Genomic DNA, 22721 nt, shown 5'->3' on the forward strand with positions numbered 1-22721 from the left:
TATATGGTTGGGGGGGGGGGGGGGGGGGGGCTATAAGGGAAAAAATAAAAAAACAAAGGAAAAGTTGCAAAAATGGTCTGGCCACCTGAGTGTGCAAAATGGAGCACAGGCCCTGGCAGCAAAAGGGTTAAAGTGGTAGCAAACTTCAAACCTGAAATATGGACAACACACATCCCTCTATAGTGTGTACGTGTCTCAATCAAGATCACTAATGCCGCGTACACACGACCGGACTTTCGGGCAGAAAAGGTCAGACGAAATCATTCCGTCGGATATTACGATCGTGTGTGGGCTTCACCTGACTTTTTTTCCTTCAAAAATTCAGACGGACCTAGAAATAGAACATGTTTCAAATCTGTCGTGACAGAATAAATTTTTATCAGGAAAAACGTTCGTCTGTATGCTGGTCCAAAGGACAAAATATGCAAGGGAAGCCATTGGCTACTGGCTATTGAACTTCCTTTTCTAGTCCCGTCATACGTCATCACGTTCAAAGGAACGGACTTTGGTCCTTTCGTGTGTGGGCAAGTCCGTTCGGTCGGGAAGAGCGTCGGACCTTTTCTGCCGGAAAGTCCAGTCGTGTGTACGTGGCATCAGTATCATCTTGTCTACAATCTCGTTCCTCTGCTATAAGCATGAGTCATTTCTGATGAATTTTCCTCATACCAAGAGAAAAATGGTGACAGCGGAGGGACCTTCAGCTGCCTGACAGCCTCAGCTTTGTTCCTAAGCTGAGCTTTCCCTTTCCTTCCCCCTCCCCTCCCACTCCAATCAGCTCTCAGAGTTCTCTCTTGTAACTTCAGCTCTCCACCCCCCGCTTTTCAGAGCTGAGAGATCCTGTGTACATTCTGCACTTTTAATGGATGTAGGGGAAAGGTCGCAGTAGATAAACCGGTTGCAACTTATGTAGGAGGATTTGGTTTCATCTCTGTGTACCACCTGAGGCTGGTCACTTCACTGGGTATATAGAAGGGTTTACAGCCACAATCGAATGACGGCTACAGGGAGGTCATCCAGTTCTGGGAGGGCGTCTATTGAGGTTCTGCCAGAACCCCTTCCCCCTGTACACCCTCGGGGAGGGCATCAGGCACACTCTGTGATCGCTGTGTCCTTTAGGACTCAGCTGATCACAGATCAGGGTAGAAGACAAATCGGAACAGCCCTTTTGCCATGTGATCCAATCACAGCTGATCACATGTAAACAAATACCGGTAATCGGCATTTCCTTTCCTTGGTGCGGTTACAGTCTGAGGTAAGCAAAGCCAGGGGACATTTACACTGATAATCAGTGCAGCCTCATCCATGTCCATCAGTGCAGCCTTATTAATGCCCATCACAGTACATCAGGCAAAATGTTTAACCATTTCAATACCGGGTACTTTTCCCTCCTTCCTGCCCAGACCAATTTTCAGGGCTGTTCCACGGGGTGCAAAAAAAAAATGAATACATATTGGGCATGATGCAGGAGATGGTCAGAGACTGCCGGCATGATACAGGAGATGGTCGGAGACTGCCGGCATGATACAGGAGATGGTCGGAGACTGCCGGCATGATACAGGAGATGGTCAGAGACTGCCGGCATGATACGGGAGATGGTCAGAGACTGCCAGCATGATACGGGAGATGGTCAGAGACTGCCAGCATGATACAGGAGATGGTCAGAGACTGCCAGCATGATACGGGAGATGGTCAGAGACTGGCGGCATGATACGAGAGATGGTCAGAGACTGCCGGCATGATACAGGAGATGGTCAGAGACTGCGAATATAATACAGGAGATGGTCAGAGACTGCGAATATAATACAAGAGATGTTCAGAGACTGCAAACATGTAGCAGGAGACTGGCATGCTATTGGAGTTGTTGGAAACTGGAGATCTATTAATGTGAAACTGCTAGAAATCATGATGACTATAACAGAGCTATAGGTAAACACAGTTTAGTGTCTGGAGGGGCCCCTGGGGCACACACATAAAGGGCTGCAGGTTTGGCTCTATAATATTCCCCTACCCTCCTCCCCCAGGAGCTACATATAAAGTTTTATGTGGAGGAGGGGCAGAGGAGCTGGGCCAGCACAGACCGTAATTCCACCCACAGAAGAGGAGATGGCTATGGCATGCAAGGAGGAAGCCGCTGTGCTAGGAGTTGTCAAATTTTTTTTAGCGATTTTTAAAGGCAAATATATTGGAAGTCCTTATAAATAATTTATATATAGAAAATACAAGTAAGCCTTTAAAATACTTGATATTTTTTTTTTTTTCTGGGCAATTTTTTTAGGTTGGTTTCTTTGAAGGTGTATGGTGGCGGTATTCTCCTTCTTTGCTCCCTTGTGATGTTTCTGGAATAGTATTATCCAGTCTGTTTGATTCGTCTTTTGCTGCCTTGCTCTGCGTTTTTTTTTTTTTTTTTTTTTTTTATCCGGTAATAAAATACCGGTGACCCGGCGGGCTTGCGTCAGCCGCACATTCATAATCTTAGTTTATGGGAGCTGTCTGTGATCCCCGACGATCAATCTGCTCTGCTGTGACCGCCAAGCGTTAATCACAGTGACGGCTCGTTCTGGAGCACTTAACTTCCCGGCAGGATATTAAACCGCAGAGAACCTCTCAGCATCGTAAACACACAAACACTGAGGCCAGCAGGCCATTGACGGTTTGTGTGCTAAAGACGATATATGGCGCTTCGATGGTAACCTTAATATGTTGTAAACAGAGAGCCCTTCCAGAGCCAGCAAAGATTAAATTAGATGGAAACGCTTACCGGGTGGCATTTAGTTTGTTAAAGCCCCATGCCTGTGCAGTTTGTATTAAAAAAAAAAAAAGCCGCTTAAAGGGTGACAACACATGACTGCAAATTTGGCGATGGGGGTCAGAGCGTAGTCACCCTATGAGCCTAGGTTCACACTGACTGCGGGAATGAAATTGTGCGAGTGATTTCATTCCTACATGTCTGGAGTTCGGCTTTAAATAGATGAAAACTACTACCTAACACTGCAACAACAGATCACTGCAGTAGTGACTTATTGCTGGTAACACGGAGTGAAATTGTTTACCTGGTTTGCAGTCATCCAGGTTCTCCCCTTCTGCTGCAGCATCAGCACAGTTTGGTTTAAACCTCTGCCTGCTGATTGGCTAAAAACTAGGGAAATTTTAAAGTTACAGCTTTACCTTCTTTTTGAACAGTCGTAGCCGCTGCAACTTGCTCTCTTGAGCCTACCATCAGTTCCTGTCTGAGTTAAATCATTTTTCCATCCCCTTTCCTCCTGATCTGTCCTCTCTTGGCCTGTCACTAACGGCTATGAGCTTTCTCTGCTGCTCACTGGGTGCTGAAGATTATAGCAGTGCTAATCAGTTGCTTGAGCATGCACATCTAAAGGGATGCAGGGGATGTGTTCTTTCATTTAATGCTTGGGATCCATATGGTGGCAGAGCAACTTACTGGCTGTGACAGGCAGGGAAAAAAGCTGTATTAGGAGGCGAGGGGATTGATTATGACTGAAGTCGTTCTGGCAGGAAATGAAGGCAAGCTTCAACTTCAAAGGGTTATATCAGTTTGCAGAGACTTGAGAATAATCACTTTGAACACAGGAGAGGACCCACCACAAGTATGGGGGAAAAAAATAAGGCTTGAGGTCAGCTTTCAATAGATTACTACCCTGCCTACCCCTGCAGCAACAGATCACTGCAGCAGTGACTTATTGCTGATTGTTTACCTGCTTTGCAGCAAACTTTGTGCTCCCAGGGCTGCTGCCACACAGCCCAGCCAGGTCCTCTGATCCCTACTCATCTGCCCACCACAAACCTCTACTAGCTTTCTCTGCTTTTTGCCACGTGTGGGCATAATTTTTAGGGCTGATGTCGGCCACTTTACTGCTTTTCCCAAGCATTATGACCAAACACATTCACGGCATTCCCTTAGACAGGCATGTTTCTCACTGCTGACCGCCGAGCCCTGCAGATTTTAGATGTGCAATCTGCTGATCAGTTGCTGAATTGCACTTTTTTTTTTATCAGGGTGTAATTGCTTATTAATTGCCTATTTCCTGCATGAAGCTTGGCTTGTTATCCATCTGCACAAATCTGCAGGGTTGGGCTTTAAACGTTTTGGGTTTAGATATACTTTTCATTATACTGGTATTTTTCTTTATGAATTAAAGCTTCGCATTTGGTTTTCTAGTCTGTAAACCAGGAGTAATCGGATCCAGGACAATCCTGTCTTTCCTGAACTCGCTGTCATCCAACAACACTTTGTTTCAAGATGGTCAGCCGCTTCCTAGCAATGCCACTGTCCTGCCTATTGGGAGCAGCTCCTGCCTGAAGAAATACCCTGTGATCCGGGAGGACCTGGATGTGGTGTCGGTGAGGTTCCATATCATTAACGGCCCCTCAGTGCCAGTGGTGGCTCAGCTGCCAAGTGTGGTCATGCTGAGTATCGATTCTGAAATGGACAATGGAGGGATGCTAGTGGTCAATCTGCAACTAAACCGGGTGAGTGTTCATATTTTACCAAGGTATTCATTTGTAGGCTGCCAACTTTGAGTAGTAATAATCGTGATGGTTCATCCTGGAATTATTCAATGAACTTTAAATTGCCATACAACGCAGGCACCTTGACAAATGCATGGCGCCATGTTTGACTTCTGTCCATGCCCCAGTTGTCCAGGCTCAGACATGAGGAAGCAGAGCTCTGCCTCTACCAAGATGGTAGCCCCCTACACACAAAGCCTCTGCAAGGCACAGCAAGTCATTGTCGAAAAGTTCAGCTGTAGGCACCCCACAGCTAACACTGATGCTTAATCCTTTGACCACGGGTTGCCTTTATTTGGAGACCTCGTCCACACTACAGGTTCTCTTTTAATGTTCTATGACCTGAGCTGATAAAGTGCTGATAACGCATACATCAGCCTTTTTCAACCAAGGTTCCTCCAGTATTTGCTAGGGGTTTATTGAATAGTAAGCAGTGGCAGGTCTCTTGCCTAAATGTATCAGGCACCACTGCCACTTAGCAGAGCCAGCGGCATAGAAGCGGTGGAACTTCTCCTCCTCTTATTCACAAAATTAACCACTGACCACAATGACCATGTTAGCTCTCTGTAAGAGACCACCAATGCAAGTAGCATTGTACCAACTGTTCTTCAAAGTATGGTGGACTTCACTGACCACCATTTGTAGTAGGCCTTCCTGTCACTGACCACCATTTGTAGTAGGCCTTCCTGTCACTGACCACAATTTGTAGTAGGCCTTCCTGTCACTGACCACAATTTGTAGTAGGCCTTCCTGTCACTGACCACCATTTGTAGTAGGCCTTCCTGTCACTGACCACCATTTGTAGTAGGCCTTCCTGTCACTGACCACCATTTGTAGTAGGCCTTCCTGTCACTGACCACCATTTGTAGTAGGCCTTCCTGTCACTGACCACCATTTGTAGTAGGCCTTCCTGTCACTGACCACCATTTGTAGTAGGCCTTCCTGTCACTGAACACCATTTGTAGTAGGCCTTCCTGTCACTGAACACCATTTGTAGTAGGCCTTCCTGTCACTGAACACCATTTGTAGTAGGCCTTCCTGTCACTGACCACCGTTGTAGTAGGCCTTCCTGTCACTGACCACCGTTGTAGTAGGCCTTCCTGTCACTGACCACCGTTGTAGTAGGCCTTCCTGTCACTGACCACCGTTGTAGTAGGCCTTCCTGTCACTGACCACCGTTGTAGTAGGCCTTCCTGTCACTGACCACCGTTGTAGTAGGCCTTCCTGTCACCGACCACCGTTGTAGTAGGCCTTCCTGTCACCGACCATGAGTGTAACTGAGTATGATTTCCAATAACCACCAACGTTAAGGGAGACCTTCCCTCATTGACCATTATAGTGCTAATTGCCATAAGCTGTAGGTCTGATCATTTTTCTCAGAGACCTGAAATTGATTTTATATGTTCCTCCACAATAAGGAGGTTGAGAGAAGCTGACAGCACCCCTGGGCTCCTCGTTTACGTCTTTGTTCTTTTTTTGGTTCCAGACGGGGAAAAGCAGCTCCAACGTCACTGTGGTTGCATGCCTGAGCACAGCTGCTCCTGTACTTACACTGAATACCACAGAGCATTGCACAACAGGTAACATTTCACTTCCCTAGGGGATTGTTAGAGGAGAGATGCATGTCTCCACCTGCTCGGATATGCTTATTTTTAGTGTGACATGTCTGCCATTACAATTTAAGAACGCCTTTTTATATATTCTGTGAAACTGAAAGGGTAGGTAAAGGAGATGTTGGGACTATCTCTCCTTCCGATGCAGGCTTTGTTTTCTTTTATAGTGTACTTGGTGTGTTGCTCTTCAGGGTGTTTGTCTCTTATTTAGTACTATAAGGTTATGAAGTTTGTGCAATACAAAGTGCTGTGCTAAATGCGCATATAAGCGATTATCAAAATATACAACCTCAACCAAATGTAAATCAATAAGTGTAGGTTCAAATAAACTCAAGTGGTGGCAACTTAAAGATATTTAAAAGAAACAAAAAAAAGTTAATAACTCGGTAGTCCACAGAGGGCCACCTATGGTGTACCCGTACAGTTTCACAAGACATAGAAGTGCTTGAAGTGGTGATCCTTGATTAATAATAGCCACCGATGTGATAATCCCACCAATGTGAGTAATGGGGCTGCGCTTACCAGAAATTATGGACCCTAATACCTTAACGGTAGTGACTCTCACAGGCAGAGGTAGTTGGACATTCAACAGGAAAACCGGATCTCCCAGGTGTCTCTGAAGGTTGGATCTCAAATCCCCACAGCTCTGGTGTAGTTGAACTCCAACCTGGACCCACCATCTCTCTCAGAACAGATGTACATATGGAAACACACCAAGCAGTTGCACATCGTGTAAAACAAGCTTAACAAATTTATGTAACGGTCCAAAAAACCTACAGAAATGAAGAATATACATCCTCTGTTGCAGTAGTTCAAACGGCTTGAAACTGACGCGTTTCGTCAAATATGACATCCTCACTTGAGTTTATTATCTGAACCTACACTTTATTGATTTACATTTGGTTTATGTTGTATATTTTGATAATCACTTATGCGCTCATTTAGCATATTTACAAAATATTATCTGCACACCATACAAGTAGGTGGCCAGTATCTTCTAGGTACTGCAGTTAACCAATTTTCCTATCTTGACCACGGGGGGGCAGCAAATGTCCGTTATGAAAGCACAGTTAGGGCTCATCCACATGTGTGCAGGGGGGGCAGTAAAACCAGATGGCTGAGAATAGGTGCCTTTATGAAGCACTATGTTAAGAGGAACAAGTGGATGCTAGAAGACGTGGAAGGCACATGTAGGGAAAGGGTCATAATAGAGATCTTATTGCTAGAAAAAAAAAACAAGATTCCAACACGTTGCGAGGGTTTGTTTTTTTTTTTTTTTTTTTTTTTTTTTTTTCAGGGCTAGAAAGAAACAAAATGTCAATTTCAATTAATTTTGTTAATTTTTACCTGCCAAAATTCTATTTCTGCTCTAGTAAGTAATATCTGTAATATCTGTTTTTTTTTTTTCACACATTAGTTAGAAGATTATCACCAACCATTTAAACCTGTGCAGGGCCCCTTTACTGAACAAAAAGTGCTTTCAGAAAGAGGCCCTGTGTGTTCCCCTATTATTGGTTAATGATATTCTCATTTATGTCTGCTTTCACTATCCAATCACAGGCTGGGGGAGGGACATGACCTGTAAGTGTTACTAAACTGCAGCAGAAAAAAATTAAGCGCCAGGCTGGGCTCTGCTGTGTGGCAGAGCTGTGTAAATTTTAGACAAGTATGAACAGAAATACAAATCCTTTGGCAAGTTAAATCGCTCCCTTGTGTGTATTTCTTCTGTGTACTTAAAGCGGAACTGCAGTCATTTATTTTATCTTTCCATCTATTAAATCTTTTGCCCTTGTTTTAACTTCGGATAGTAAAACCATTTTTTTTTTCTGCCAGTAAATACCTTATACAGCCAACTTCCTGTTTCTTGTCTGGTCATTAGCCTAGAAAGAGATGGGGGGGGGGGGGGGGGGGGAGAGATGAGTCATAAGAGGGCCAATGAGAGCTGCAGAGCTGGAGGTGTGCCTCTGTGTAAATCTAGGGAGTGAACAGGCAGCAGCTTCAGCTGCCCACAGTTAAAATGGCTGCAGTCAGACTCAGTGGAGGGAGAATTCTGCAGTATATTTAGCAAGTACAAAATCACAGTATATATAAAATAATATGCAAAGTGGTTGGAGGGAAGCTTCAGAATGGCAAAGATTTTTGTTATTACAAATTATTTGAGCAGACTGCAGTTCCTCTTTAAGCATAGACTGAAGATGGCAGAGGCATTAGTTCCTTTGGGCTTGAGGGAAGTTATGTCATGATGATTGCAGGTCCGTCCCAGTAGAAGTATGTAGCACATGATGCACCTTACTGAACATGTATGAACGTGACGGGTGGCTTCAAAACAAAAGTTAATATACCAGACCAACAGGTAGGACAGATTATGTCACTCCTGTTCCTATGTGTCAAGTGATATTTATCAGGTATTTTGCCTGTGGGTAGAACTTTAATATGAGATCAGATTGATTGTTTTCTGAAAGAAATATTGTGGGAAGCTTGACAGGTGCGTGCCGATTCACCAGAAGAGCCGGGAGACTCGCTCAGGTGACACTTGTGATGGAGGCTTATGTTTCAAGCTCACCAGTAAAGTGATACATGGGGATTGCAATTGTTGCCCTCCTTCGGGTGATACTTTCCCAACAGCCTCTTGGCTTCAATCCTTTGGTGCCCAGAGGTCATTGATGCCAAATTTGTCAGTGTCCAGTTACCTTGACCATAACTGTAAATCATCCACCTAAATTATTTTATGTATAGTATATACCTATTTACAAGGGTCCTTCAAAAGGTTCCACCCTTTTTTTTTTTTTTTTTTTTTTTTTTTTTAAGTATTTGAAGACCCCTCATATTTGTTTTTGAAAAAAATATAAATGTGTGTGTGTGTGTATATATGTGTGTGTGTGTGTGTGTGTGTGTGTATATGTATGTATGTATATATATATACACACACACACACACACACACACACACACAGCATCTCACAAAAGTGAGTACACCCCCCACAATCTGCAAAAGATCTGGGGCTAGAGCCCATGGCAGCAAAGTCTACACATGTATATACTGTATATACTCGAGTATAGGTCGACTCGAATATAAGCCGAGGCCCCTAATTTACCACAAAAAAACTGGGAAAACTTATTGACTCGTGTATAAACCGAGGGTGAGACATGCAGCAGCTACTGTTACAGCTTAAAAGAGTGGAAAAGAGGGTCAACAATGCCCATCTGCAGCTGTATACATCCCTGTGTCCATCCCTGTGTCCATCCCTGTGTCCATCGCAGCCTACCTGTGTCCATCGCAGCCTACCTGTGTCCATCGCAGCCTACCTGTGTCCATCGCAGCCTACCTGTGTCCATCGCAGCCTACCTGTGTCCATCGCAGCCTACCTGTGTCCATCGCAGCCTACCTGTGTCCTTCTGCAGCCTCTGTGTGCCATTTTGCACCGATCTGCATTTATAAAAACATACGGCGGCCATGCCATTCAAAAGCCGCACCTCTCCTCCTCGTCTGTGACAGACGGCGGCAATTCCACTGTTCAAAAGCCGCGCCTCCGTCTGTGATAGGCGGAACACTCAATTTCCCAGCAGTCAGTGGTCCGCCTATCACGGACATCCTCTCATCCTCGTCCGTAGTATGAGGATGAGCGGATGTCCGTGATAGGCGGACCACTGACTGCTGGGAAATTGAGTGTTCCGCCTATCACAGACAGGGAGGCGCGGCTTTTGAATAGTGGAATGGCCGCCGTCTGTCTGCACGACACGCTGATCGGGTAGCTTTCAGCCTAAAAAAAGGGGCTGAAAATCTCGGCTTATACTCGAGTATATACGGTAATATAAGTGTGTGTGTGTGTGTGTATATATTATCTCTATCTCTCTATATATTCTCACAAAAGTGAGTACACCCCTCACATTTTTTTTTATACCTTTTTCATGTGACAACACTGAAGAAATGACACTTTCCTACAATGTAAAGTAGTGAGTGTACAGCTTGTATAACAGTGTAAATTTGCTGTCCCCTCAAAATAACTCAACACACAGCCATTAATGTCTAAACCGCGGGCAACAACAGTCAATACACCCCTATGAAAAAATGTCCAAATTGGGCCCAAAGTGTCTATTTTGTTTGGCCACCATTATTTTCCAGCACTGCCTTTAACCCTCTTGGGCATGGAGTTCACCAGAGCTTCACAGGTTGCCACTGGAGTCCTCTTCCACTCCTCCATGATGACGTCGCAGAGCTGGTGGATGTTAGAGGCCTTGCGCTCCTCCACCTTCCGTTTGAGGATTCCCCACAGATGCTCAATAGGGTTTAGGTCTGGAGACATGCTTGGCCAGTCGATCACCTTTAGGCTGGGTTCACACTGCTGCGGCTACGAGAACCAGATGTGATTCGCACCGCACTGCAGTGCAAATCACATCCGATCTCTGTGCGATGCGAGTTCAGCCATACAGATAGTATGGCTGAATTCGCACCCGCCCCAAACTCGCACAGGACCCTTTTTTTTTGGTCCGCAGCAGAATCGGATCGCATGGGTGTTCACACCATGCGATCCGATTCCTGTCCGAGTTTGCAGATCGCACTGCGATATGCGAACTGATCTGGGGGTGTCATTAACATTTCACTGACACTCCCAGCAGTTTGCATAGGGCAGTGTGAACTGCCGCCGGGAGGCATGCGATGCGGGAACCCACCGTGGATTTGCGGCGTTCCCGCATCGCTGCAGTGTGAACCCAGCCTTACCCTCGGCTTCTTTAGCAAGGCAGTGTTCATCTTGAAGGTGTGTTTGGGGTCGTTTTGTTGGAATACTGCCCTGCAGCCCAGTCTGCGAAGGTAGGGGATCATGCTCTGCTTCAGTATGTCACAGTACATGTTGTCGGTCATAGTTCCCTCAATGAACTGTAGCTCCCCAGTGCCGGCAGCACTCATGCAGCCCCAGACCATGACACTCCCACCACCATGCTTGACTGTAGGCAAGACACACTTGTCTTTGTACTCCTCACCTGGTTGCCGCCACACATGCTTGATACCATCTGAACCAAATAAGTTTATCTTGGTGGGCTTTCATGTGCATCGTCTTTAGAAGAAGAGGCTTCCTTCTGGGGCAACAGCCATGCAGACCAATTTGAGTGTGCTTCGTATTGGTCTGAGCAGGGACAGGCTGACCCCCCCACCCAGTGAGTAGATTACATTCATATTTTTTGCTACCCAAAAGCATTATTTGACATATTTCCACATTGAATCTCATTTGCCATGTAGTTGCCCACCCCATTAATTTGTTCAGATCCTGCAGAGACATTCTTGCCCTGCTTAGCATCGTCTGTAAATGCAGAGATTGAACTGTTTATCCCATCCTCCAGGTCGCTTATGAACAAATTAAATAGGATTGGTCCCACTTTCCACCCCTGACCATTCCAAGTACTCCCCATTTATCACCACCCTCTGAACTTACCCTTGTAGCCAGTTTTCAATCCATGTACTCACCCTTCGGTCCATGCCAACGGACCTTACTTTGTACAGTAAATGTTTATGGGGAACTGTGTCAAATGCTTTTGAAAAATCCAGATACATCATGTCTACGGGCCTACCTCTTATCTAGGTGGCAGCTCACTTCCTCATAGAAGGTTAATAGATTGGTTTAGCAAGAACGATTCTAAATGAATCCGTGCTGATTACTGCTAATGATATTTTCATTACTAAAATCTTGTATATAGACCCTTTATCATCCCCCTCCAAGAGCTTGCATATTATTGATGTTTGGCGAACTGGTCTGCAATTCCCAGGGATGTATTTTGGCCCTTTTTTGAATATCGGTGCTACATTGGCTTTTCTCCAATCAGCTGGTACCATTCCAGTCAGTAGTTCCCTAAGGCCCCTTCAGATGCAAGCCACCTGGTCCCAGTGACTTATTAATGTTATATTTTTCAAGTCTATTCCTAATTCTGTCCTCCGTTAGCAATGAGAGTGCTTCTTGTGATGTGTCATGAGGAAAAACACTGCAGTTTTGGTTACTGAAGCCCCATGATTCCCTCGTGAATACTGAGGAGAAGAATAAATTCAATACCTTTGCCATCTCACCATCCTTTGTAACCAGATTCCCTTCCTCATTCTTTATGGGGCCAATGATGATCCCTCAGCCTTATATTTTTTTTGAAGGCCTCCTTTGCTTTTATATGCATTTTTACATTGGAGTTAAGCCATCCAGGACTTTTGTTCACTCTAAATGTATTGCCGAATCGGATGCACTGGCTAATGCCCTTATTTAATGTGCTCTCCTCCGTGTTCTTTGTTCCTAAGATTTTATCCCAATTAATATCTTCTAATAAGGTTCATAGTTTAGGGAAGTTGGCTCTTTTGAAATGTTGTGTCTTTGTATTCCCCTTATGTTTTCTATTTGTGTGATTTATACTGAAGCTAATTGACCTGTGATTGCTGTTTCCTCAACTGCCCCGTATTTCTACATCCGTGATCAGGTCTGTATTGTTGGTAATCAGTAGGTCTAGGACTTTGTTTCTAGTTGGCACGTCTACCATCTGACCCATGAAATTGTCCTACAAGACATTTAGGAACTGGTGAGCCTTAGACGAATGTGCAGTTCCTTCTGCCCAGTCTATGTCTGGATAATTAAAATCCCCCATTATGCCAGGTTAGGGGGCCTATAGCATACTCCCAGTATTATTTTGCACTTAGTTTCCTCCCTTTTAGAGCTCTATCCATAAGGATTTCACCTCCTCCCTTAGTGATGTCATCTTTCACATTCACTTGTACATTATTTTTGATATACAGGCATACTCCTGCCCCTTTTTCACCCTCTATCCCTGCGATAAAGGGAATACCCTTGAATGGTTGCCAGCCCATCATGAGAGCTGTTGAACCAAGTCTCTGAAATGCCCACAAAATCCTCCTCGTACAACAGTATCTCTATTTCTCGGATATTATCCTCCAGGCTCCTGGCATTGGTGAACATGCCACTGGTCCCATACTGTCTTTTTATTTATTTTATTTTTTTTATTGGGTGTTCCAAGGTTGAAAATAGGACTTATTACTATACCTACCTTTGGGTTTATGTTCTTTAGTCAACCTACAACTAATGCCCCCAATGCTACCCTCTGGAATATGTTCTACGCTGACTATCTCTTCCTCTAGACCCCATTGCCTAGTTTGAAAGCCCCTATAACTTTTCAGCCATCGTCGCATCTTCTCTCCCAGCAGATCTGCACCCTCATTTAGGTGCCGTCCCTTCTAAAGATCTGGTGACTGACTGAGAAGTTGGCCCAGTTCTCCAGGAACCCAAATCCCTCCTTACTACACCAGCTCCTCAGCCACTTGTTTACTTCCCTAATCTTCCTCTGCCTTTCTGGTGTGGCTCGAGGTACCGGTAGTATTTCTGAGAATACTATCTTGGAGGTCCTTTTCTTCAATTTAGCTCCTAAGTCCCTAAAATCATACTTTAGGACACGCCATCTTCCTTTGACTTTGTCATTGGTGCCAACGTGCACCATGACAGCTGGGTCTTCCCCAGACCCTCCCAGTAATCTGTCCACCAGATCAGTGTATTGAGCCCCACAGACTAAGACACCATTAAAGTTTGTGTGTCAAGGCAAGCGTCGATACTTTTGACAAGATAGTGTGTGTGTATATAGAGCTACAGTATACAGACTGTTTTTTTAGACGCTGACAACGTTTGACCCTACCAGTAATATGCACTGGACAGTGCGTTGTTACCCTATGACAGAGTGTCCGAGCAAAGGACCTGCATGCCAAGATCACCCAGTTTTTGTTTTCATGCAAATTTTCGGAGATTGAAAATTATTTTTTTGAGCTGATAACTCGTCAAAGCTTCTATGAGATTTTTGTGTTTGAGTTTACATCTACATCTAATGGCCTACATTCCCAGCTGCACATACCTTGCCTTCCTCTAACTACCCTGTGGCCTCCGATCAGATGTCAGAAGAGAAGATCGAACCCCTTGTGTCGGCTCCCACATGCACATTCTCAGAACAGAACCGTAGGATTGCCCATTCAGGATCATCCAGTTGGGTATTGGGTGTTGGGAATGTGCACATTATTTATTTATGAAGGAAACTTTATATGACTTGACATTCCTTTTGCGGTTGTATTTGGAGCGTGTTTTCTATCTGTGTGCTGATCTTGCACATTTCTGACCGGTTTTCCTCCTCTCTCTCCTGCAGCTTTTTCTCAGGGCTATTCCTACAGATTGAATGCAGATGCCTACGGAGGCACCTACAATATACCGTACCCCGAGACAGGCAGGTGGTACCTCTCCATGCAGCTCCTGTGTTTAGACAATAACAGGTAACACATGTTTTTTTTTGGCAGACATTTAACTTGGAGGAATCCCAAGTATAAATATTTAATACATCCAACTTGGGCCAATGTAACTATGTGCAGTGATCAGCATAAATGAGTACACCCCAACAGATTTGTCAGAAAAATACGCCAAAAAATACTACAAATGCAGCCCATTGATTTGCAATCAAGATTTGTTAATTTGCACACACAAAGTAATTTTCCTAACAACAAATTCATTGAAAACCATGTTGCAAAAATGAATACACCCCGATAAAAGTCTTAAGTAAAGCTACATTTTAGACAAAAAAAATCCCAATTAACAAGAATTTAATAATGTAATGTAATTATTCACTAACTGCTTAAGGACTAGAAGATTTTCCCCCTTAATGACAAGGCTATTTTTTTGAGATACGGCACTGCGTCGCTTTAACTGACAATTGCGCGGTTGTGCAACGCTGTACCCAAACAAAATTGGTCACACACACACACACACACACACACACACAATAGAGCTTTCTTTTGGTGGTATTTGATCACCACTGCCTTTTTTTTTTTTTTGTTTTTAGCGCAAAAAAAAAAAAAAAAGTGTGACAATTTTGAAAAAAAGCTATATTTTTTTTTTTTTACTTTTTACTATAATAAATATCCCTAAAAAAATGTATTTCTTCCTCAGTTTAGGTTGATGTATATATTCTTCTACATTATTTTTGGTTAAAAAAGACCCTGCAATAAGCATATGTTGATTGGTTTGCGCAAAAGTTGTAGCGTCTGCAAAATAGGGAATAGATTTATGGCATTTTTATTAATTTTTTTACTAGTAATGGTAGTGATCTGCGATTTTTATTTTTTTATTATTTTTTTTTTTTTTGGGCGGCGTTGCTGTGGACAGATTGGACGCCTGACATTTTTTAACTTTTTTTTTTTTTTTTTTTTTTTTTTTATTTTTTTTTTGGGAACCAATGAAATTATTACAGTAGTTTGTGCTAAAAAATATGCACTGTTGGCAGAAATTCTGAATGTCAAGAACGCGGTGATGTACAACACGTACGATGAGCCGAGAAAATTGAAGTTCAATAGCCAGTGCGGCTCTTCTGCTCGATTCCGAGCATGAGTAGAACTTTGTGCTTTGGAATTGTGTACACACGATCGGAATTTCCGATTAACGGATTTTGTTGTTGGAAAATTTGAGATCCAGATCTCAAATTTTGCATGTTGGAATTTCCGATGGAGCTTACACGCTGTCACAATTTCCAACAAAAAGCTCCCATCGAACATTTTCCGTCGGAAAATCCGACCGTGTCTATGCGGCATTATTGTACTAATGACACTGGCAGGGAATGGGGTTAACATCAGAGGTGATCGAGGGGTTAAATGTGTTCCCTGCGGGTGTTTTATAACTGTGTGGGGGATGGGCTGCCTGGGGAAACACACAGATCTGTCTTCCTGTATAGCAAAAAGTCAGGATCTATGTAATCTCCCCTGTCAGAATGGAGATTTGCCCTGTTCACACAGGCAGATCCACGCTCTTTCACTATGGGGGAACGGTCGAGGGTGGCCGGCGAACATTGAGTCTGCCCCACCCGCTGATTGGCTCCTCCGCTGGCCAGTAGGTGCACGTGTGCCCACGAACTACAGTTCCCAAGCCAACATACATTGATGGAGATTGGTGGGAATGTGCCGACCTGCCGCAATGACGGTGGCTGGTTGGTAAGTGGTTAAACGGGTGTCCATTAGACAGTTGATTATAAAAGGGCGTTACGTAACAAAGAAAACTCCTCCCATTTCATGCGGTCAGCAATGGCACCACGTGGAAGAGAAATGTCACAAGGCCTGAGAAAGAGAGAAAATAATTTCTTTACACAAGAAAGGTGAAGGCTACAAGATGATCAGCCAAGCTTTACTTATCAGTCAGAATACTGTAGCAAAAGTCGTACAAAAATTTAAGAAAGGTGGTTGCAGTTCCATCTCACAGATGTCCAGGCCGTCCACAGAAGTTCACACCTTGACAGGAGCGTCTTCTGATGAGAAGGGTTGAAGAAAATCGCCATGCAAGTTCACTTTAGTTATCTAAAGAAGTAGAAAGCCAAACTGGGGTGATTGTTTCCCGTGACACAATACCGGCGTACGCTGCAGAGGAATGGCATGCATAGGTGTCGTCCACCAAGGAAGCCTCTACTAAAGCCCATGGACTAAAAAGTCCACCTAGAATTTGCCAGGGCCCATGCTGAAAAAGAAGACTACTGGGTACTCTGGAGTGATTAGACCAAGATAAATGTTTTTGGAACTGGTGGCTTCAAAACTGTATGCCACCGCAAAGGGGAGGAGTACAAAGAAAAATGGATGGTGCCTACATTGAAACATGGTGTTGGCCGTGTCCTTCAGTGGTGATGCATGAATGGTGCTGGTGTCGGGGAAGCTGCATTATGTTCATGGTATCATGAATGCACAGATGTACTGCTCTATATTGAAAGAGAAGATGCTACCATCGCTCCGTGCCCTTGGTTGTCGTGCACTTTTCCAACATGACAATGATTCAAAGCGAACATCTAAGGCCACTTTCTGAAGAACGGGGTGAAAGTGATTCAGTGGCCAAGTATGTCTCCTGATCTGAACCCAGTCGGGGGGAACACCTCCTGGGGAATTCTGAAGAGACAAGTTGAGCGTCACTCTCCATCCAGCATCCAGGCTCTAAAAGAAGGTCGTTCTAGAACAGTGGTCTCCAAACTGCGGCCCTTTGCTTGCTTTTAGGTGGCCCTTGAGGGTGCTATTTTATTCACGAACGACAATAAAGGGCACACGTCCTACCAGTGACATCAATAATGGAGTACACCCGTAATGGGGCACAATGCCTCCCAATGACACCAACAATGGGACCCAATGATGAAGCACAATTCCTCCAAATACCACCAACAATGGGGCACAATTCCTCCCACTGACACCAATGATGGGGGGATTGTTTATTCCCACTGATGCTGGGACATTTTGTACTCCCAATGGCCACATTCAGGCCCCCTTAAAGTCTGGAGGACAGTAAATTGGCCCTTTTGTTTGGAGACCCTTGTTCTAGAAGAATGGAAAGTGCTTTGTGACTGGAGGAGGAACTTCCATTCATCCACCTGTCCTCCATTCGTGGGGCGCTTTTCATTGCAACTGATTCACGAGGCCCATTGTTTCAAACTTGCCATCCTAGTCCATGGGGCTGTGTGTTTCTATTGTTGCACACAGTGCAAGGAGACACAACTCTGCAGGCTATAGTGGCTCCATTGGATGAGAAAAGAAATGGGGAACCTGTGACCAGTGATCTCATGGCACTGGCTTAAACTGAAACATAAGCAAGAATTGAATGATGAAGCTGCAAACTCAGACACGGCGTGCCCAGTACAGAAAGAGAGCATCCATTATGAGATAGTCAATGCTTCCTACTGATCGGGGACACCTGGAGATGCAACTTGTCCCCAAGCAAACATCATTTTCCACTGTGTCAATATCAGAACGTTTTGCAGCATTGTGCTCCTGTGTTTGCCTGCTGACCGCCAGAGTTAAACTCCCATGACGGTAGAAGTTTTGGACGCTTCCCAGCTAATGAGATTAAAAGCCGTTCTGCGGGCCAATTCTTTAATGAAATGTAAACCTATGCTTTATATATGCAAGGCCTAGCCACTGATTTAAAGGGAAATTCTGCTTTTGTTGAATGGATTCCTTCCTATATTACCAAAAGTATTGGGACGCCTGGCTTTACATACACACACAAACACACACATGAACTTTAATGGCATCCCACTCTTAGTCCGTAGGGTTCAATATTGACCCACCCTTTGCAGCTATAACAGCTTCATCTCTTCTGGGAAGGCTGGCCACAAGGTTTAGGAGTGTGTCTATGGGAATGTTTGACCATTCTTCCAGAAGTGTATTTGTGATATCAGGCACTGATGTTGGACGAGAAGGCCTGGCTCACAGTCTCCGCTCAAATTCATCCCAAAGGTATTCTGTCGGGTTGAGGTCAGGACTCTGGCCAATAAAGTTCTTCCACCCCAAACTCATCTATGTCTTTCTGGACCTTGCTTTGTGCACTGGTGCACAGTCAGGTTGGACTAGGAAGGGGTCATCCCCAAAGTTGGGAGAATGAAAATGGTGTGTTGACGCCTTAAGAGTTTCCTTCACTGGAACTAAGGGGCCAACCCCTGAAAAAACAACCCCACACCATAATCCCCCTCCATCAAATGATTTGGACCAGTGCACAAGGCAAGGTCCATAAAGACATGAGTGAGGTTGGGGTGGAGGAACTTGATTGGCCTGCACAGAATCCTGACCTCAACCCGATAGAACACCTTTGGGATGAATTTGAGTGGAGACTGCGAGCCAGGCCTTCTTGTCCAACATCAGTGCCTGACCTCACAAATGCGCTTCTGGAAGAATGGTGAAACATTCCCATAGACACACTCCTAAACCTTGTGGACGGCCTTCCCAGAAGAGTTGAAGCTGTTATAGCTGAAAAGGGTGGGCCAACTCAATATTGAACCCTACAGACTAAGACCGGGATGCCATTTAAAGCTCATATGTGTGTAAAGGCAGGTGTCCCAATACTTTTGACAAGAGAGTGCTGACCATATACACAGCTGGTACATACTGTACATGCACGTCCGTTTCTACCTCAAAGGAGCTTACAATCTAAGGGCTCATTTACACTAGCAGTAGCCCTCTAAAGAGTGATATGCGCTGGGAGGGTGTTTTACAGGTGGTGAGGAGGAGTTGCGTCTCCTCCTCATTCCCTGGCTTAAGTCCTAAAAACCCATCCGCCACACTGCGATGTGCAGCATCATGGTTGCGGCATGCGTTTACCCCCATATGGCTGCCTTTTGCTGCTTGGGGGCCCTAATACAATGGATGTTTACATTCCTTATAATAGGAATAAAAGTGATCAAAAAAAAATGTAAAAAGAAAGCATCAAAATAGAAAAATAAACTTAAAATTAACAATATAAAAATACAAAATTTTAAAGCACCCACATCCCCGCTTACTCGCTCACAGAAGCGAACGCCTATGTAGGTCGCACCTGCATGTAAACGGTGTTCAAACCACACATGAGGTATCACTGCAAACGTTAAATCGAGAGCAATAATTCTAGCGCAAGACCTCCTCTTAAATTTTATACAGGTTACCTGTTTAGAGTTACAAAGTGTCGGCCTATGGGGATTTTGAAGTGCCAAAGTTTGTCACCATTCCACAAGTGTGCGTAATTTTAAAGCTTGAGATATTGGGTATCTATTTACTCGGTGTAACATCTTTCACAATATGTAAAAAAAAAAAAAAAAAAAAAAATGGGGCTAACTTTACTGTGGTTTTATTTTATTTTATTTATTTTTTATTTATTTTCATGCATGAAACTTTTTATTTATTTTTTTTTCCTCTCCAAAAAAAGCTTTTGAAAAATTGCTGCAAAAATACAGTGCAAGATAAAAAGTTGCAGCAACCGCCATTTTATTCCATAGGGTCTCTGCTAAAATCAAAAAATAAAACATATATAATGTTTGAGAGATCTGAGTAATTTTCTAGCAAAAAAAAAAAAATTAGATTTTTACATGTAGGAGAGAAGTGAGAATTGGCCCGGTAGGCAATGGTTGGGTTTTTCATCGGGCGTTAATAATGGAATCTTAATTTTTTGTTTGCTAAATGTTTTTTTCAGTGCATGTCAGCAACAAGTGGCCACAGTGATCGTGTCTGCCTACCTCAGCCCCTGCCTGGATGACTGCGGCCAATACGGCGAGTGCCGCCTGCTGCGGAGAAACGGGTATCTGTTTGCCGCCTGCAGCTGCAAAGCTGGTAAGATGAGTGTGAGTGGTATGGAAGCATCTATGAATGAGATCTCAGGTTATCAACACCTTTCTTTTTGTTACCGCCTCCTGTCCTTGAATGCAGGACTTCTCCTGAGCGGAACCTTTGGGCCAAAACTCCAGGCTTCATAGGCTTCTTGTATCCATTTACCACAGGTGGACTCCAAGTTGTAGAAACCTCTCAAGGACGATCAGTGGAAACAGGAGGCACCTGAGCTAAATTTTGAGTGTCATGACAAAGACTGTGAAAACTTCTTTCACGTTGTCATTATGGTGTATTGTTTGTAGAATTTTGAGCAAAATAATGATCTCGTGTCCTCCTGTTCAATGTTAGATAATACGATCTAACTAGGAGGGTCTCGTACCTCCTGTTCACTGGTAGATAATAGGCACAGGTTAGGAGAACCTCATACATCCTGTTCAATTTTAGATAAGATCGACCTAGGAGGGTCTCATACCCTTGTGTTCACTGTTCTATAATGGGCTCTAATTATGAGGGTCTCACACCTTGTTTCCTGCGTTGGAAAAAGATGGTAAAAATAACACTATGAACGTTTTAGTGATAACACCTCAACTGTTGTAAAAAAGTGATTTCCTAAATTTTTTTATTTATTTATTTTTCTTCCAGGCTGGGGTGGCTGGAGTTGTACAGATGACCGGAATGCGCTGTCCGTGGCACAGCAGTTAACCGCCACAATGCTGCTTACACTCAGTAATCTGATATTTATTCCCACTATTGTGGTCGCCATTTACCACCTGTATTTTGTAGAGGCCGCGGTCTACCTCTACACCATGTTTTTCTCTACGGTATGTCGTTTGCCTGTTTCTGCCCCATGTATAATCATAATGTGTTATATCGTTTTATTCAAGCTGAACTCCAGGAACATATAGGACATTTTTTTTTTTTTTATGATTAGTGCTACTAAACCCAGGAGCCTGCATTCACTAGATCTGGTCTCCCACAGTACATAGAACATGGAAATGCAATTATTTTAGTAACTATAAACTGCTAAAGACCTTTTCTCATCAGCAGTATATAGCAGTCTTATGTCTGGTTAAAGCTTGTAGGAGGAGTTTTAATTCTCCCACGATAGTCCTATCAGGATGCATGACCCCTGACACTCTGTCTGGACAGTGCCGATTGGCCCTGTGCTGATCACATGCATCCGCTCAGGGGGGGGAACAAGTCTGAGCATGTGCAGCCTGTCCCCTGGCTCTGTAAATATCAGGTTATTTTTTGGGGACAGTGGATAAGGGGGGGGGGGTCAGAAAACATGGGATCGAACAGCCTTTTTTTGCACACTAAAGAGGATTAACCCCCTTGGGTTCCACAGGGAGTATAACAAGCACACTTTACTGTATATAAAGACAGATTTTACTTTTGCGGGTTTAGTGACAATTTAACACTGTGCCAGATTTTAATTTATTAGTCTTTGCAATCCCATGTACCACAGCATAGCCTGGGCAGGGGAAGGGGCGGGGCTATGAACAAATCAGGTGTGCAATATGCAAATGTGTTGACTAGGAACATACCAATAGGTGAGAGCGGAGTTAGTGGAAAAATGACCTCATCAGTCCGCTGCTGCTCTTTCGCAGTCCAGTCCAGTCAAGAGACTGGTTTTGGAAAGAGGACGATATTGTATCCCTTACCCTCCCTGGCGGTATTCCCGAGTCTAGCTCGGGGTGAGATTTAATTACCACAAGCGATATTCCCGAGCCAGACTCGGGATCGCATCGCTGGATCCATGGAGTAAAACCCTACCTTGTCCCCTGGATCCAGCGATGTCTCCCGGATGTGATCTGCAAGCTGCCGTGTCTCGCTCGATCTGTGACATCGCCGAGCTCCTTTCCCTGCGAGCGTTGTGACGCACGGGGACGGAATTCGGCGCCAAATTCAAAAAGTAAAAAACACAGTATAGATACAGTATACTGTAATCTGTAAGATTACAGTACTGTATCAAATAATTACACATCCCCTTTGTCCCTAGTGGTTTCTCCAGTGCCCTGCATGCATTTTTATATTATAAATACTGTTCTTTATACCAGGAAACTGGAGATTGTCCATAGCAACCAAAAAATGTCCGTTTACATCAAAAGTGGTTATAGACCAGCTAGAAAACGGCGATAATAAATTAGAATCACTCGCAGAATTGAGCGATCGTAATTTGTGGGGAAATTCGTCATCAAACACTAAAAGTAATGACAGCGACAATTCTGCAACTCGGCATATTTCAGTGTTTTTGATTTGATTACATTATTGAATAATTTTTATTATTATTATATTATTATTTGTTTTATTTATTAAAAAAAAAAAATATATATATATATATATATATATATATATATATATATATATATATATATATATATATATATATATACAAATTTTATCATACCCGGGATGTCTATTAGACTCTTGGATGGATTTAAGTGAATTATTTCTAAGAATTACAAGCCTACAATA

The 22721-nt window shown here is 43.8% G+C and overlaps 1 protein-coding gene across 1 annotated transcript in view; it reads left to right on the forward strand.

Annotated features, from left to right (window-relative positions):
• Positions 1 to 22721, forward strand: part of PGAP6 (post-GPI attachment to proteins 6) — an 84453-nt gene that overhangs the window by 44296 nt on the left and 17436 nt on the right. The window contains exons 6-10 of the mRNA XM_077449485.1: positions 4175 to 4485; positions 6011 to 6104; positions 14306 to 14429; positions 20110 to 20246; positions 20886 to 21064. Coding sequence (XP_077305611.1) covers positions 4175 to 4485; positions 6011 to 6104; positions 14306 to 14429; positions 20110 to 20246; positions 20886 to 21064 — 845 coding nt within the window. The remainder of the gene's footprint in view (positions 1 to 4174; positions 4486 to 6010; positions 6105 to 14305; positions 14430 to 20109; positions 20247 to 20885; positions 21065 to 22721) is intronic.

Source organism: Lithobates pipiens, unplaced genomic scaffold (assembly GCF_037356315.1).
Source record: "Lithobates pipiens isolate NorthernLeopardFrog02 unplaced genomic scaffold, aLitPip1_a1.2 Scaffold_22, whole genome shotgun sequence".
NCBI classification, from domain to species: Eukaryota; Metazoa; Chordata; class Amphibia; order Anura; family Ranidae; genus Lithobates; species Lithobates pipiens.